Below are 12,553 nucleotides of genomic sequence, written 5' to 3' on the forward strand. Positions count from 1 at the left end.
CATTTGTCTGGAACGTAGAGGGTCTCCTGCTCAAGCAGAGAGTTTTACTAGAAGACCTCCAACATCCCTTTCCACCCTGTTATTCTATGTTTTAAGGTGAGAACATCTTCCACCTCAGGGGTCTTCAAACTTGGCCCTTTTATGACTTGTGGACTTCAACTCCCAGAATTCCTCAGCCAGGCACGCTGGCTGAGGAATTCTGGGAGTTGAAGTCCACAAGTCATAAAAGGGCCAAGTTTGAAGACCCCTGTTCTACCTCATTAACACTAATTCTGATGGGCTGCTTCTTGCTGTGGAGTAAGAGAGTTTGTACACCAGAATCATGGGGAGGAATGGATCTTATAATAGGAAACAGCAACAGGTTTCTTTAAAAGATCGTACACTGTGCCCTGATCAGACATCCTGTGTTGACGGCACTTGTATTTACATATATTTACTGGGCCATCAACTCATTCTTTCTCCAAAGATTTGTGGAACTTTCATTTAGGCACAGTGAAGCCCAGGCATGAAATGGACTTTGTATTTGGAAAATATCCAGTAGATGCCATTTATTGACAGATACTATCTGTGGTGATCAAAAAGGCTGTTTCTTCTGAGCCTCACCCATCCATCTACGCTGATAGAACCACATTATTTTACCCAGCGCCGTGTGTATGAATGGCAGAAAACAATTGTTTTATGGAAATTTTGAAGTAATTGCCTTTGGTCCTCTTCTAGTGCCTCAAGAATAATTTCATTTTGCCAACCCCACAGTGATGCAACAAAAAGTGTCCTATATTTACATTTGAAAGATTAGAATTAATAGATAGGGACTGGAAGTTCATTAACAGAACAACAACAACAAAAATTGTGCTACCAACTGAAAACATCAAATGACAAAAGTGCACTGTATTTGCACATTTGATGTTTAATGCCTAGTCAGAGGTAGCATTTAGGGAGAAGTAGAATTTAGAGAGAACTGGAGTAATAGACCACCAGATGCTGCCACTATCAAAACTGATTAATTGTTCAGAAATAGCAGTTTAACCCTCTTTTTATATCTTTCTGTAAAAGCAACCCCCCCATGATATACAATGCTTTGTTTGTGTGTTATATAGTTAATTACATCTTCTAAAACCAGTTTTAAAAGGAAATGAAATGTGTAATTACCCAACGTTTCCATGGTAACAAAGTTTGTCCATGTGTTAGGGTTTACATGATTACGAAAAGTTTCTTGAATTTCATTCCATTGTTAGAGGGAAGAAAAATTACTCAGATCGTCAGGACATGTACAGATTTATGAAAGAGACAGAGAAAAAAAAGTTATTTATGCATCTTAGAAAAGGCAAAGCCAAATCATATCCAGCAAACTAACTGTTATCTGTCTGAAGATCAGAAAGGGAAAGAAATGGGAAATAAACTGAAAAATTCAGCCAGTTTTATTTGGCCTCTCATTAGTGTATTAGTTTCCTTTCCTTCCTCTTCTTTTCCTCCTCCCCTTCTTTCTTTCTTTCTTTCTTTCTTTCTTTCTTTCTTTCTTTCTTTCTTTCTTTCTTTCTTTCTTTCTTTCTTTCTTTCTTTCTTTCCTTCCTCCCTCCCCCCCTCTCTTTTCCCTTCTTTCTTTCCCCCTTTCCTTCTCTTTGCTAGAATGTACTGGACTCGCTGGTACTAATTAGAAAGCAAATCAATAGAATCAAGCAAATAGAAGTATCCCTTTAACTGTTGGTCTGATCTGCTCAGCACACGGGGATCACTGGTAAGGGCAGGCCTCTCTTTGCTTCATAAGGTGTTGTCCTGGAAACCATTCGGATGCAGTCAATAATAGGGCAGATACTGAGACACAGAGTGCAGCCTGTACAACTGTCAGCAACAGTGGGCAGGTGGGTTTCTGGATCAAATTGTATAGCCTGGAAAGCAGAAATAAACAGCATTGATGTCACTCACAGAAAAGGTCAAAAACAACCCCATTTTTAGCATCTGCATTTCCTGTAGTTGAGATGCTTGGGAGAAATCTTTGTTTGCTACTGCACTGCAGTTGCAGTAACAGTAACAGTTTCAATAGCTAGGAAAATCACATTTTCTAAAAAATATTTGAAATATTGAGGTAAATTGGACTCTGGTAGAAATCTCTTTTCTCCCTTTCGTCCTTATTCTCCTTCTGATGTACTCAGTGGAGTTACGAACAAAATCAAGCTTCAGCACAAGTTGGTCAACTTTCATAAAAATATGTGTGCCTTTGAAAAGCGAATCCTGCACAGCATACTGATTTACTGGCATTATTATAACACAACGATTTCACACTGGTGGGGATAGTGGGAAAAGCCATTCCTCCCTTTTCCCCATTATTGCTGCTGTCATTATTTTACACATATGATACACTAAGTAAGTCAGTCAGTCAGTCAGTGATGAGTTTTCTTATGATGTGTTGCCCTGCTCACTTACAAACACACGTAACTATGGTCTAGTGAATTTATTAATATTCCCCAGCAATTCCCTTCACCAAAACCCCAGAACTGTCCCCATCAAGTCCAGCCATGAGCAAACCAAGGTTAGTCCACAGAGCAATGGCCCAATAGTCTACAAGGCACTTGAAAGTTGCTGAAACAAAATAACTTTACCAGGCAAACTTAAATCCACCAGGCAAAAATTAAATCCACACCCAAGAGAACTCATGGGGCAAGAAAAGTCCAGCGTTTCCAAGGCACGATTCCATTCCAAACATGGTGTCAATCCAGAGTGAGGCAAGAATCATGACAACCAAAAAACACACAGCTAGAAAACAAACACATTGTTCCCAGACACGCCTCCATTTGTCTGCTGTGATAAATAACCAGCTTCTGGTGCAGCCCATCAAGACGGCCAGGGCTTTCTTTTCTTGGGTAGACTGGCTGACCTTTTCTGCTCCTGCCTTTTCTCTGCCATACATGTTCTCAGATCAGGTGCAGAAGGCAGTTCTTCCTGTTTTCTAGCCGTTGGCCACTGTAAGCTTTCCCCACTGGAGTCTCAACCAAATCCCTTCTAGCCGGCTGTTCAGATCCATCAATCAATTCCTGACATGTCAGGAATGGGCTCATTCTCTCCTGAGCTGACATCTGAGGAGATATCTGGGAAATCATTCAAGGGAGACATCACATATGAGAGGGTTGAGCTGGGCAAATATTTTGCACATGTGTGAGCAATGTGCGTGGGAAAGGCCTGTGCAAACACATCAGTGAATTGACAGCCTAGAGATGCTTTCTGAGTAGCCATGGGAATTTGAAGAAGATACGGCTGCTTTAAGAAGCCAAAAAATGTTTTACTTGTGCTCCTGCACGTATTGTAGAATCTTTTTCAAAGAGTTTGTGCAGCCTTTTCTTTTTGCTATGCCTTTGAGTCAGTGTTAGCTCCTAGAAACTGCCTGGACAAGTTTCTGTATTTTTCTTGGCAAGATTTCAAAATTGGTTTGCCATTACCTGCTTCCTAGAGCTGAGAAGGTATGACTGGCCCAAGGTCACCTACTTGGCTTTCTGCTACATGGCTGAAAGTCACAATCTCCCAGTTTCTAGCCTGCTGCGTTAACCACTATGCTAACTGGGTAGGCTATATAAGATAACGCAAATCTAACTCTGCTCTCTGATGTATGTAACTCCACAAGCTGTAAACTGGAGCCAACATTACCAATGATGAATTTTCTTGCATAATGTATATTTTTTCAAAGTTCCTGCTGGAACTCTTGCAAAATCTTTAATGTACACCTAAAGCCATGCCATGTCAACTTTTGTGACCTGCTACTGTAAATCCAGGGACTGCCGTTTACTTTTCAAAAGCTTTATTTACTTCATGCCTTTGTGTAGGCAGAGGGAATGTGCTTCCCAATACAGCAGTTTTTATTCTTCTTACGTGAGGTTGGAACAGCTCCAGTGGGCTAGTTGCCTAGTTTGTTCCAGACAAAGGTGAGAGGACAAGTAGCTCATAGATCTTCCTTAAAGATGGAAGCGCCAATTTAAATGCTTCCTATGGTAGTTTCCTGCTAAACTAACCATGTTACCATGGACCACACACTGATTCCAGGAAGCTGCAGGTAAATCCAGAAACTGCACAAACAGTTTGAACAGAAGGCTGGGTATTCAGGCATAGCTCTTGTCTCTTTACCATGAACAGAGAAAAATTAACAAAATGCAAAGCAAGCTTCAAAGCAGCCTTTTTAACGAAGAATCCTCAAGGCTCACTATTTATTGGGTGAATGATGTAGAAAGTGAGTAACGAGAGAGAAGCAACTACAGTACAAAGAGTAGATAAGAGGTAAGATAACTTTTATTGTCATTTTTTTTACTGTGGGCACAACGGCACACATCAAAAATGAAATTTAGTTGCCCGCTCTCAAAGTGAAACACATACTTGAAATGGACCACTGAGTCTTCCCTTGTGGCCAGCAGTCTGAGCACCCCTGTTAATCAACAGATTATTCTTTCCCAGCAATCCATGCCCACAGCTCAGGACCTCGGCTGGGAAATGCAACTAATGGCCCCACTTTCATGATAGTGCTATTCCATTGCTAAAAATAAAACAGCCCCTGAACATTATTGCTGTCGCAAACTAAATTATTTCAGCGCTGTCACTATAACATATTATAGTACATTTTTATTAGGCTATGATATTTTGATAGCAGCACTCTCCAAGACAAACTCAGTGCTGGTGTTTTGTTTTTTAAATCATTGATTCCCACAGGGTTTTGTAAATCTTTTTTTTTTTTTTAAGTGTGTCTTTATTTGCATAAATTCTTTTCTCTGGCAATATTTATGTGGACTGAAGGCTCGAGCAGACTTCTCGAACACTGCACGTGAGGGAACATGTGCATCTGTCGTTCAGGGATAGTTGCATAGGTGTTCCTTTTATATGTCAGTGAACTTTAATGTGTCCCGGTTGGATGTGCCGTGCCTTCCCCCACCTCCCAGCAGGAAGTCAGAACCAATCAGCATGCAGGGTGTGCACCTCCTCATGACACAAATTGGGGTTTGGCTCATCTGCAGCCATCTGCAACCTCCGCTTAAGCGCCAACCCCTTTGCAGCGTAGGTATGCGGTGATGGCTCTGGGCAGTTGCAGACTACTCTAAATCAGTCCTCAGGCTGTTCTGTTCCATGCCTCTATTCTTCAGTAATCTCTGCTAATCAAAAAATGAACTTCACAAAAAACGTGGTTGTTGCTTGTGGACATTGTGTGGAATGTTTGCCTTGCAAAGACAATGGACGATTGATGCAACAACAAAAATGATGTCACAGCAATCATGAGGTTGTGCCAGTACAAACAGAATCACACTAAAAGGAAGGGAGAAAGGGGAGCATCCTTGCTTCCTAGAGAAGTTTCGGGGCAATTTCTGAAAATTGGGAGTTAACTCATATCCAAATTAGAATTAATACTTGATTGCCCATTATATTGCTGAATTCTAGTACTATTTTTTTTAACTTTAAAAATTATTTTTGCGTCTAGTGCATTTCTGCTAAATTAATGTTTTCTATCTACAAATAAAGGAAATGTCTTCTAAGTATTTTGGACATAATTCTTGAGGATTGGCTCTGGGGCTTTGAGAAGTTGCAGTTCTACACCAGGTTGTCTGGACTAGTAAATGCAAGAACATAAAGATGAGATGAAACAAGGAAGGGTGGCAAGGACCTGTTCTGTGGCCATTTATTTCTTAATTTTCACTAAGCATTCTAGACTGAAATAGATTGCTACCCATCCAAATCTTCCTAATGTGATATATTTCTTAAAATATGCACACCCTTTGTCAAAGCAGGCAGCCTTTATTAGCTTGGCTCAAAACATGATACACTTTAATCAAGTGGAATAGATCAAAGAGAACAATTTGTTAAATGCATAAAATGTGAACATGGATTTTCTTTATTAGTTCAGATTGGTATCTGCACCACTCCTCCCAGCCTTGGTTTTCTCAGCACCATCTTAATATATTTGCTTAATTTGTAAGGGATCATGAATGTATAACTTATCTAAGCTCATGGGGTGTGGACTCCCAGCAGAAGTCTGAAATATTTGAGAACCATTTTTCAATCATCCCTAACCAACTCATGTTTCATCTATTTCTCAAGGATATGTATTGCTTGAATAGCACGTAATAATAATAGAGTAGAGTAGAGTAGAGTAGAGTAGAGTAGAGTAGAGTAGAGTAGAGTAGAGTAGAGTAGAGTAGAGTAGAGAGTAGAGTAGAGTAGAGTAGAGTAGAGTAGAGTAGAGTAGAGTAGAGTAGAGTAGAGTAGAGTAGAGCAGAGTAGAGTAGGGTAGGGTAGGGTAGGATAGGGTAGGATAGGGTAGAATATAGACTAGCCTAGACTAGCCTAGACTAGACTAGACCAGACCAGCCTAGCCTAGCCTAGACTAGACTAGACTAGACTAGACTAGACTAGAATAGAATAGAATAGAATAGACTAGAATAGAATAGACTAGAATAGAATACTTTATTGGTCAAGTGTGATTGGACATACAAGGAAGCTGGAGTCAATTGTAGGACACTTGGCTGTTTTTGGTACTGTGTATCTGAAATGGAGAGGGTGGTGATAGTTGACAATGGTTTCCTCTCAAACCTACAGTAAAATACATGTACTGCTTGTTCTCTGGTATTTCATCTCCTTTATTATTTTATGAAGAATTACTTTAAGCTTACAAAATTTTAGGAATCCAGTAATTCCTATTGAAAACAACAAGAATGGGAATTACTGAACTCTATCTTGCCAGACTAAGTTGTGTCCTCCAGAAATTTTTGTTGTTATGTCAAGGAGGCAGAATACATTTTTGTGTGTGGGTAAAACAAACCTTGGACATTCATTATGTTCAACAACAGCAACATTAAACAGCTTTGTTGAATGTTTCATTGTTATTTCTGTTTGCCTGCAAATGGTGATCCCATCCCATCTTGTTTAACTCAATAAATAAAATTAACTTCTTGCATTATTTATTAAATGAAGTCTTTGTGTTATTTATTAGGTTTCTAACACATTTTACCTCCACGCCATCTCTTTTGAGCTTCTTGGTAGGTTCATTGGAAATTTTAATTACTATCGTTGAGTCCAATATTAAATTGTAACTTTGAATCCAACACTGGATTCCTTTGTATTAAGTTAATTTTTGTTCATCTATATGTTTGTATTTCTGTATGGATCTCTAAACTGTATGTGCACATATATACTGTGTGTAAATTATATATTTCATAATGAATCAGTATATTGTATATTAAACTGGAGTTATCCTATCATCAGTTAGGATGTAAAGAGATTGCTTAGATCTCAGTACCAGATCACTACTAGTACAAACAAAGCTTCCTGCTCTACTATAGATTCTGATGGGGTCACTGAAACAATTAAATCTAATTGAGTGTTATGTATTTAAAATAGATTCTCTAGTGTGCCCCTGTCAAAATATTTTTTTCCTCCTACACGATCTGGATGTATCTTGTCTTCAACAGCATTCCGCAACATGTAACGCTGGGAGAAACATGGCAGCTTAGCAATAGATGATATTCCGCAAGAGAAATGAAGGGGAGAAGAAGAGCGAGACCAGGGAGTGCACTGTGTATCCCAAGTCTCTAAGAAACCTGCTTTATTGACAACCTCTGCGAATAGATCAGACATGGTTACTGCAGTCTATGCCTGGGAGTGTGCCAGTGTTAATTTCCAGTATCTTGTAAATCTACTTTTCCCATCTGCCCGTCAAGAGATGGTGGAATCCTTCTGCCTCAGCAGCAGAAAGACAACTCACAGTGCCTTTTTTTTTTTTTTTTGCTAATTACAGCTGTGTTCTTACCTGGTAGCCAGAATCATTACAGGTCATGTAGCATTTGCCACAGTTGATACACATTTCCCCATCAATCAGAGCCACAACTTGTTCGGTATTACTGAGCTCTCCATATGTTCCAATATACTGCAGTGCTTTTCCAATTATATCCTGGGGGGAAGGGAGAGGAGAAGGGGACAGGAAACAAAAAAAAGAAAAAGAGGAAAAAAATTACTGAAACACTTCGGAGATATCCAAGTTGTTTCATGCTGACGAGGAGCCCCTTGACAGCATGTTTCCTTAGGACGTTGATTTCCAGTGCTGTGGCAATTCTGGGAATGATGGCACTTCAGAAGCATTTTATACCCTTGCAAAAGTACGGCTTGCAAGTATTGATATATAAGCAATTCAAATATCAATAGATCTGCTAAAACAAACAAGCAAACCCAACAACCAAGCCACCCAACAAAAAAGAATTGGATCTCTGCGCATAAACTAATTATTCTCAGTGACCGTTGTTTAGTGCAACAGGAAGAAAAAACGGAAAAGAAGAGATGTGTTATGACACACACTCAGTGTTCCTATCCATGGCTACTGTTCATTAGCACACCTCTGAGAATTCATTATGAGACAAGGAAAAGGCTGCATTAAACAACAGGGAACAAAAATGCAGCCATTGGAAAGAATATGCAAATGGCTGGATAAACTAACACATATTATTGCAATCCTCGTTGGTTTGTTGTTTTTTTTAAATCAGTTGACCCAATTGTGCAGTTCCTGTTTCAAGAGGGCAGGCCCCACTTTAGTGCTGGAAAGATTATTTATTGATTGTAGAAGAATCTGCTTAGGAGAAATGTTTTTTTTTTTTTAAAGAGGTTATCCATTAGTTTTTAAAGGATAAATCTTTAAAAGATTGAGGTAATTAGTCAGTCACAAACTTGCTCAAGTGGAGTGGCATCTGCCTTATTTTTCACAGGTAATCAGACATAACGAGACTGTGTTACAGAAAGGGATGTAGCTAAGGGCTAAAGCACATGTTTGTATGGAGAAGGTCTTGAGTTCAACACTGCGTAAGATTATGTTGCCACTTTCTGAAACCGGAAGAAGCACTAGAATCCTTTGAAAGAACAAGTGGGGTTATCATTTTGGACATCTGTTGCATGCCAATTTTCTCCCAATTTTTGTAATTTCCATCTCATGTTCAAATACCTGTTCAGAGATAAGAAGAGAGAATTTTAATTTGAATATCTATCAATGTTACTATCAGGGTAGAGATTCTACCTATACTGAATCCAGATTTACTCTTATATAGAGAAATCCATTGAAGATTGTGCTACTAATGATTTGTCCCCTGGATTTCAGTGAATTTACTCTTGTAAGTTTAGATTCAAATCCTTGAAATCAATGGCTCCCTTTGTTACCATGTTATTATTATGTGTAATATTTTGCAGATTCTCCATTCTTGCTTCCAACAAAGATATTATTTGCTCCAATTAATTTAGGCTCCTACTCTAAATTTTAAATTCTGTGGGGAAAATATGACTGAGCATAAAATGAATTGTGCAATTCCATTTTGTATACTTTAATCAGGATGTTTCTGATAACAGCATATCATGGGTTGGAGGAATATTTTGAAAACATTTAATAGCTAGATGATGGTGTCTCGCACAGAACAAGCATGCACAAAGACATTTTAGTTTTGTATTATTGTATGTCTATTGCCTGGAAATAAACCCCCATAATTAACTGGAGTAGAATCTCAGTTAGATCAGTACAAAACTGTAGCTTAAAGAAACATGGAGCTTGACATTTTACAATAGACTAATTTTGAAGATTAGATTCCAGAAAAGTAACTTAGAAATAATAAGGTAACCCTGACTTGAAAATTGGGATGGGATGGAGAAATGGATTCAAGCTTACAATGCACTGATATTTTATCTTAGCCTAAAAAGTCATGTGGATCGAAATATTAACTAGTCTTGAAGGTTCTATGAGAAGTATAATGCACTTGTGAGAATATACGGAAACTACCAATACAATCCATAATGTCTGCAAATCAAGGTAACTAACTTCTCTGCCGCATTCCAAACTCTTTATGAAAGTTCCTTGAAGTAAAGCAGTGAATAGAGAACACAAATCATCATTTTTCTGTTTCCTCCACATTTTATCTGTTACAGCACATCACAATAGATTTGATTTATGTGAGGATATAAAGTAAGATTTCTCCAAAGTAGATGTGCCCAATGGAACGAGAATGTAAGAATAATAACATATCGTACTATACTACAAATAAATCTATATATGGAACAACGAATAGTGCTCTTTAATATGTTGATGAGCATTCCACTTTATTGTTAATGTGCCTTCAGGTTTGTTTTTAGGGGAAAAACAAAAGTCAGACATTTTAAAATTTCATGGAAGTTAGGGCACCCAATAAGTACTTAAATTCTTGCAGAGATCATTAGAGGGATCTACACTTAAGGCACTTCTGGTCATTGGCCATAGCATACCATGACTCAGTTGTAATCACTTTTTCAAAATAGTGGTAAAAAGATAACATTTGAGAAACCGGGTCAGCAATTTTCATTTACTGTTTCAGGAGTTGGCAGCTAGAGTTTTCCAGAGATTTTAGTCAGAAAGTCCTTTTTTCTTTGCTAGTATTATGCTGGATGGAGTTGATGCACACTGTGGTCCTAAACAACTGGTCAGGAGGCACCAGTCTGTTGTGTAATTTGGTCTGCTGCAGTAGTTGTTGCTACCCATCATCTTTGGTAGATGCAGCCACTACTGCCATCCACCATCATTGTTGAACAAGAGGTATATAGCTTTTGTTCCATGCATTATTTATATTCACAAGTTCTGACACTTTATTTAATGCTTACAGATCTACAGCTTTGTTTGGTTTTAAGGGTTTGATGAGATTTTCTTTGTATGAAAAGTAGCAGGTAAACAAGTTATGTAGCTATAATAACAACAAAGGGAACAGAAAATGCTTTGTAGGCACACTCTTTTATGGCCCTCTAATCCTCCTTAGAGCATTCTCCTTGGATTAGTAACGCAGCTCTAGGAATAAAATAGTATATGCATTGAGATTAATTTGCTGGATCCCCTTTTCTTGCTTTCTTTCTCTCTCTCCTAAAATATCTCTTTCTGAGCGTCTGCTGAAAGGCAGATATTGTAAGATGGCACTGTGGAACTTTATATTTGCCTTATCTTGTTTTCCTCTGGATTACAGTGGTTGAATTTACAAGCATAATGATATTTTCCTAATTGCCAACTCACTATGAGGGTAATCCAGTTCTGCTGATAGTCAAGCTGTGTTCTTTCTGACTGGTGCATTAAGTTCAGTAATGAGAATTCCACCGGCCAAATCTTGCCCTTAATTAGACCTCTGTTATGCTATTGCTTCCTAATTCTGCCCTTGGTGACATCTGTGTGGCTCATCTTTTGTCAGTAGGGCTATCAGGTGTGTGAACAAAACCAAAGCCAGTGGATAATTTTGATGGTAATGATCTAATTCCATAGTCAAAACAGTTTAGCTGCTGGGAAAACAGAAGCAGAAGAGAAAATAGAACTCGAATAGATTTTTAATTTGTCAGTGCTCTACAGATCGGGGTGGTGGTGGTGGTGGTTGTTAAGAAGTAGATTCAAATCATGGAATGGAATCATTTTATTTCAGCCATTGTTGTCATGCTGTGCTGGATATTGTCCAATTCTCAAGCTCAAGACAAACTATAGATTAAGACAAACACAGGACTGCTTCTAAAAATGGCAATTCCATACCAACATTCTAATTGAACTGGACAATAAGACAGTAGACTTCACAAAAAAGTATACTGTGCACAAAAAGTGTACAATAAAACTGCAATATAATGATACCACACATTTTCACCAGTGGCACTCTATATTGGTGACATATCAAGATAAAGAACCTTAGGAACTATCTCATCGCAATGGGATTGGCCGAAAAGGCATGATGTGGACTCCATTGGACAAGGAATTCCAGCTGGCAGGGTCCAGCAGAAGGACCTTTCCTACCATGGCTCCCACCCCTTGGAACATCTTGAGCCTCTTGAATTGAGATCCGCCCCAACCCTTTTGGCCCTCCATAAGTTTAGCCTTAAACCGAACTGATGGAAATGTTTAACTGCAACTCTGGAATTCAGCTCAAATATTTCAAGGGAATAAAAATGGGCCTTGCCTGTATTGTATTCAAGTCTTCTCTCATAATCCCAGGATTCCTAGGTTAATAGGATGAGCTAAGAATATAGGTTTAATTTGAATAAAGTGGTGTAGAGAGAACGACCTGCAAAATTTCTGGCAAATTTTACTACCCATTTTTCTGAGCTGTTGTCAAATTCTGCCTCTCCAGAGGATATTGCCCTGCAGTACACCAAAAGTGAAAAAAAGGAAGGAAGGAAGGAAGGAAGGGAGGGAGGGAGGGAGGGAGGGAGGGAGGGAGGGAGGGAGGGAGGGAGGGAGGAAGGAATTGATGCTGGTTCCATTGGTTAAAAATGGGTAAGGACAAGAAGGGGGGTTAATAATTTAAGTTTATGTAGATTTATATCATGTGCTAGTTATAGATCTTGCCAATCTATGCCTTGCAGGCCTCCAAGAAAATGTATTGTGAATTAACAATGAACCAGATGTTTGGCTTGAAAGATATCTCTGTTGAAACAGGGAGAGGAAAAAAGAGATGTTCATCATAATATAAAAGTGGGAGGATGAGAACTTATGTGATGAGTGATGACACTTGCTCTTGTTCTTTCAACTTCCACAGCTTACAATTACAGCCAAATTAACCAGCAACAT

General features: G+C 38.8%; 1 protein-coding gene across 1 annotated transcript in view; it reads right to left on the reverse strand.

The window, feature by feature from the left end:
• Positions 1 to 1,628: 1,628 nt before the first annotated feature.
• Positions 1,629 to 12,553, reverse strand: part of DPYD (dihydropyrimidine dehydrogenase) — a 518,537-nt gene continuing 507,612 nt past the window's right edge. Inside the window, exons 22-23 of the mRNA XM_015812569.1 lie at positions 7,772 to 7,912; positions 1,629 to 1,886 (exon numbers count right to left, since the gene is read on the reverse strand). Coding sequence (XP_015668055.1) covers positions 1,716 to 1,886; positions 7,772 to 7,912 — 312 coding nt within the window. The 3' untranslated portion in view covers positions 1,629 to 1,715. The remainder of the gene's footprint in view (positions 1,887 to 7,771; positions 7,913 to 12,553) is intronic.

This window comes from Protobothrops mucrosquamatus, unplaced genomic scaffold, assembly GCF_001527695.2.
Source record: "Protobothrops mucrosquamatus isolate PMUCROS unplaced genomic scaffold, P.Mucros_1.0 scaffold96, whole genome shotgun sequence".
NCBI classification, from domain to species: domain Eukaryota; kingdom Metazoa; phylum Chordata; class Lepidosauria; order Squamata; family Viperidae; genus Protobothrops; species Protobothrops mucrosquamatus.